This window comes from Lates calcarifer, linkage group LG11 (assembly GCF_001640805.2).
Source record: "Lates calcarifer isolate ASB-BC8 linkage group LG11, TLL_Latcal_v3, whole genome shotgun sequence".
Lineage (NCBI taxonomy): Eukaryota > Metazoa > Chordata > Actinopteri > Centropomidae > Lates > Lates calcarifer.
Window position 1 is genome coordinate 11,804,108 of NC_066843.1, and position 6,000 is coordinate 11,810,107.

Sequence of the window (6,000 nt, forward strand, 5' to 3'; positions counted from 1 at the left end):
GTGTAATCTTCAAACTTGGTATAGCTATACATAAAGCCTAAAACCTTTGAGAAATTGCAAATGACTGAACTACGTTTTAATACTGTGACCTTGAACCCATAAGCCACAATCCTTAAGGAACTGACCTCAATTCACTGCCTGGTGCTGGCCGTTTTTGTTTCTAATCGAAAACTACAAAAGGTAATCCCCTGTGGAAAACCCAGGCAAAGCTCAGCTGATTGTTTCTCTGAATCGTATCTGCGCTGACATGCAACCACACGTGAACAACACTGAACTTCAACAAGACATTCTTTTTGATTCTCCTAAAGGCCATCTGTCTCAGTATCTGTGAGCGAATGTATGTGTTTCTGTTCATCTAACCATCTATCTTTTCTCTGTTTCTCCAAGCGTTCCATAAATTAATCGATGTCTCTTTTTTTCCTTTTTTTTTTCCATCTCTACGCTTTCACGTTCCCTGGTCTTTCAGAAAGCTCCAGGCCTCACCAGCCACCAATCAGATTCCCCCTCCCGTGCCGTGATGATAAATCCATCCTGCTCTCACCTGTGCTGCCTCACAGTACTGTGCGCATGATTTATGAGTCCGGCTGAAGTCTGAACAAAAGGCCACAGCCTGCCCCCCAACAGAGAGACAGACACAGAGGAGGGAGAGCGAGAGTGAGTGAGTGAGTGAGTGAGAGAGTGAGAGAGAGAGAGAGAGAGAGAGAGAGAGAGAGAGAGAGAGAGAGAGTGAAGCGCTATTACGGAGAAAATGCTGAGCAGAGAAACTTTCTAATGCTGTCTCTGTTTTGTAATTTTAGTGAGACAGATAAGTGGTAAGTGTGTGCAGCAATTACGAGGCACAAAAGCTGTCATATCGTATGCTTCCAGGCACACACACCACACTGGGTTTTCTTTCCTGCAGACAGACAGTGTTTTTATAGGTTTGTCTGGGCACAGATTGATGGTTTATATACTCCAAACAGAGGGGAGAAACACACACACACACACACACTATTAAAGTACAGACTGAGATGTGTGGTATGAATGATTGTGAGCTGCCTGTGAGAGATGGAAAGGCTAATAACAATGTGACAGCCAATACAGATAACCAATATGCACTAGTAGAGAAGAACACTATAGCAAAAATGATAATCCTAACTATTTCAGTTAGTATTGTGGCCATGGTTATTAATCACAGTTATTTGTCTCCAGTATTTTCACACAGAGACAAGCTCCCTTTCTCAAAGATTTGGCCACACATTTACAGTGTATCATTTTACAGAAATAAAATAGTGGAGAATAATATCAAATCAGTCTTAAATAATAGACCTGTCTTATACAAAATACAGACAGTAGTCAAATAATGTATTCTTAATAGACATACTTCTACTTTTCTCACTTTCTGCAGCAACACTGTAATGTCTTGATGCTCTAGCACTAATTTATGCAACAAATTTGTGCTGTTTTCATAGCTGGTTTAAAAGCAAAGTATCTCCAAATGTCAGACAGTGACGGATGTTTAGGAATGAAAGCAAAGTTCAGGCATTCAGAGTCAATTCTTCTCAAATGTTCTTTCCCTTTATATTGTCATTAAGTTTATGTGAAAAATGTTAAGTAGCTGTGGAAAGTCCTTTGGCATGTCTGATCTTTCTTTTCTTTCCATTAGGGGATTTAAGCACTTAAATGCTATTGAATGAAACAACAGCTTCTACAGAAACAAAACTTCACAGCACTAACAGTTAAGTCACACATTCAGTACCTTAACTAATATGCTGGCCCCAACACATACACAATTTTCTCTCCTTTCTCACACGCAGACACACCCACATTATTTGATAAACATAGATTGTAAGGATCTATATCAAGTCTCGGAGGGAAAAGGCAGCTGAACACACATTTATGAAGTTGCACACATAAGCAGAACTGCGGATACAGAACCAGGTTCGTGTGACTGTGGCCTCCTTCTCACACACAGTCATACTATACACAGAAAAACAACCACACTGTGTACATTCATGGTACAGTCACTAAAGGCACATCTAAGGTTTGACCAGTTTGGGCTGACACTACTTCTTTAGTACCAAGAATGTCTTTTACTTAACAACACACAGGTTAATATCTAATAGGTAACAAATAATCAATACAGCTAACCATACCACACATACAACCATCACCTACATACACACACCTTGGTAACATAGCTCTCCCTGATTGACTCACCAACGCTGGTGATCCTCTGTGTGACCAGGTCCTTCAGCAGGGCGTCCAGCACAGGACTGTGTCTGGCGTACAGCTCATAGCGGTTGATCCCGATGTGGAAACGCAACCAGTTGGGGTAGGACTCTGCCGTCACCTCTCCCGTTGGAGAGAACTCCTCCTCCTCTTCGTTCCCCTCCTCATTGTGCCTGAAAATGACGAGAGGAGAGGAGAGGAGAGAACGTTAAACAAGAAGTTGTAGTGCAAGCAGATTCCTGTTAGGATTATTTTTAGTGTATATAATAGATGGCCACAGTATTTGTTACAGTCTCTTAATATAGGCTCAACTGTATCAGACTCACTGATGCTGAAGGAGCTGGCACAGAGCACTCCATCTTAATAACACAGAGACTTGTTATTATTAATAATAATGCGTGGTTAAAATGCAGCCACACTGACTACAGATAATCCAAGTATATTTAAAAATCCATCTGGATGGTAACTCATAAGTTGCGTGCCCACATGGATAAGATGGCATGACAATAGGAGTGATGGGGGGTTGCAAGCAGATGGATGAGTGGACATTATACTGGAGGCAGCGAAGAGACAGAAGCTGACAGGCTGGATGAACCTGTCAGCTGGTTGATGACATTTAAATAGACAGACAGACAGACAGACAGACAGATAAACAGATAGATAGATAGATAGATAGATAGATAGATAGATAGATAGATAGATAGATCTGATAATTTGTAGGCCACATTAATATAAGGCAGTGTGTGATTTCAAACTAGAACAGCATTAAAACCTTAAACACATAAAAGCTGATATCAGATTATGAATGGTGTATTTCTTTATGGAGCAAACATGCACAATCATCTACTTTGTCCCTTACTTACTGGAATCCCCTCAACCTCCTCATCGCCAATCACACATGTTGAAAGCAGCCTGACACTTCACTGTCCCACTTGTAACCCTTTAAGTTTAACAGATGCCCATCGTCTTACCATCCTTGGTTCCCTGTTGCTCTGGGATAAAACCTGATGTCAGTGTTAACGTTGAACAAAGTATCATCGTCCGTGAGGGGAGGAAGGTCAACCTTGTATAGGGGATGCTCAAACAGAGCAGACAGCCGGGAGACACCGTGGGCAGGGACGGTCCCCCGACCCCGCTCGCGTCCCCGATGAGCGGCTTGTGGTCCGCCGCCGACTGTCTCGTCCGCCTGAGGGAGTCCGATCTGTCCCCGACCGCCGTGATCTTTTCCAGGGAGTGGGACGTGAGGTTGGAGCTCGGCTCGTTGCTGAAATCCTGCAGGATTCTCAGCGTGTGCTTGTTAGGCCAGCCCGCTTCCGCCGCCGACCTGGCGCGCTGCTTCCCCCAGCCCTGCGTCTCCGCGCCCGGGTGATGAGCGCACTGACAGCCGCCATCTCCGCTGTCCGCTCCCGCCGCCCGCTTCTCTAGTTTCGGTAACAAGTCTATCATGATGTGCATGGTGCACGCGACCAAAAACACCATGAGTATCAACACTCGGAATTTACGGAACAATATCATCTTGATCATTTTTTTTCTTCTTCTTTACACTGAGCAGGACCTTTAAGCGCAGCGCACCTTACGGCACCGACATTGATGTCCAAGAATATTACTCGATGACAAAGCAGCGATGTTGGTTGGAGGATTTACTCTGATCACTGCACACATAATGCGTGTCAGCCTATGTTAACAACTCCATGATGCGCTCAGTCTTTTTATTTTCTACAACAGTCCCAATTCTTCCAAGACCGGTGGGACACACCGACACATTGTGAGCACTTCACTGGCAGAGGCTCAAAAAGTGCTCTTCATTCATTGCGTTGTTGAACAGGACACAGTGTCAGGAGGACGGAGCGGTGAGTAAATCGCTGAGGAGAGGTAAGATGAGGGAGAGGGGGTCCTGTTAAAAGCACCGATGCTTCCTTGTGTTGCTGCCAGCACGAAGTGAGATGTGACTGAACTGTCTTCTAGGAGGGGAAAAGTAACAAGAGAGACTGGTAGAGTCCATAAAAGCGCAGCCTTCCTGGTATTTGGGATTAATTCATAATCAGGAGAGAAAATGAAAATTCCCTGAAAATAACAAGGTGATCCGTGGTAAAGATGCTTGGATGCTGTCCCGCTTCTTGCTGTTGTCTGCGAGCCTCGTTGAAGTCAAATCAGGGACTGGCTGGCAGGTGCAGGGATCCTGTTTGTCATTTGTCCTCTTAACACTGCCTTGTCTTCCTTCCAAATGTTCATCCAGGGGTGGGTGTGTTAAATATTATGATCGGAGCCCTCTGAGCCCAGCCTCGGTGGCGTCATGAGGAAGAGATTGGCTGCGTCTGCACATACAAGTAGCACTAGTGACATGAAAGGCGAGATTCAGGGAGGGGAAAAAAAAAAAACTGTGTACTGACCCCCCACCCGCCCCTCTTCACTGAGGCTGCAACTCTCCCCAAGGCAGCCAGGGGGCGTTGGCACAACCTGAAACAGTATGCTGCAGATATAATGTATGATCAGAGAGACAATCTGTATGTATTCCTACTGTACGCGATTCTTCAAAGTGCGCAATGAGCCATTGGTTCTCCAAGTGGGCTCCTGGGGGACCCTGATGGGTCCTTGAGGACGAGCAAATGGGGTCACCTGCTAAATGAGGGATCACTGAAATTTACTGTTAAGCTCAGGAGGGGTTTACAGAATCACAGATGACTGCACTGTACTGGACTCAATACGCTCCAGTAGACAGAAACAGAATATTATGGTGGAACTTACGTTATAATTTCTTCCATCAGCGAGTTTAAAAGTCTTTGGGAGCTTCTGTCATACAAGACAGACCACGCCACAGGAAAGATAATTAAAGTTGTGCGATGACTAAACTGTTTTGATTAGGAACTGAAATTGATTGGATTAATCGATTGTTACAGTTTAATAAAGTTCTGAAAATGGTGAAAAAAGCACTTTATACTTTCACAGAGCTGAAAGAAGAGATCATCAAACATCTTGCTAATTTTTTTATGCAACAATCTGAAACTCAAATGTTTTCAATTGAAAATCAGTCTGATTAATTAAGTTAAATTAAAAATACATTATTAATCCCTCAAAGAGCAATTCTAGTGACACAAGTTTACACACTCAAATACACAGAAACAATTCTGAACGCAGTGGGTAATGTCAGTCACCAGTCAGTACCTGATTATAATATCCAACCCCACAGAGGTACATTATGTCAAACTCTGCAAAAGTGTCAGTGGCTTTATTCACAAACTGACCATAAATGCACTTGTACTTTTGCACAGCTTGACATAATATGCCTTTTTGATATATTGTACTTTCGACAAGTAGATGGTTGACTTGCTATGCCAACCACTTGTACAGTTGGGAGAATGTGACAGTCTCAGTTTTACTTGGTGAGTTGCTGAGATGTGAGTGTGAATGGTTGTTTGTCTCTACATGTCAGCCCTGCAATAGACTGCAAGTCTGTCCAGGGTGTACCCCGCCTCTCACCCAACGTCAGCTGGGATTGGCTCCAGCCCCCCTGCGACTCTTAAGGATAAGTGGTATAGATGATGGATGTTGAGAGCCGTGAGCATTGTAAGCAGTAAACATATATACAATCTATGTGAAGCTTAGAAAACTGCTGCAAAGGACTAAAAGCAGCACAGAGCTGAAGATATGCATATGTATCAGGAGGAAGTATGAGTGTGTCTCAAGTCTGAAAAGTTAAGGTAAGTTCATGGCTCATGCTGTGCTGTCCTTTCAAACTTTAAGACATTTACAATTTTCAAAACTTGATTAATTTAATTTTTATCAAAAAGT

The 6,000-nt window shown here is 43.5% G+C and overlaps 1 protein-coding gene across 1 annotated transcript in view; it reads right to left on the minus strand.

Annotated features, from left to right (window-relative positions):
* The window catches only part of fam20ca (FAM20C golgi associated secretory pathway kinase a), a 37,036-nt gene extending 32,434 nt beyond the window's left edge, over nucleotides 1–4,602 (minus strand). Inside the window, 3 exon segments of the mRNA XM_018671365.2 lie at nucleotides 2,200–2,384; nucleotides 3,183–3,351; nucleotides 3,354–4,602. Coding sequence (XP_018526881.1) covers nucleotides 2,200–2,384; nucleotides 3,183–3,351; nucleotides 3,354–3,735 — 736 coding nt within the window. The 5' untranslated portion in view covers nucleotides 3,736–4,602.
* Nucleotides 4,603–6,000: the final 1,398 nt, after the last annotated feature.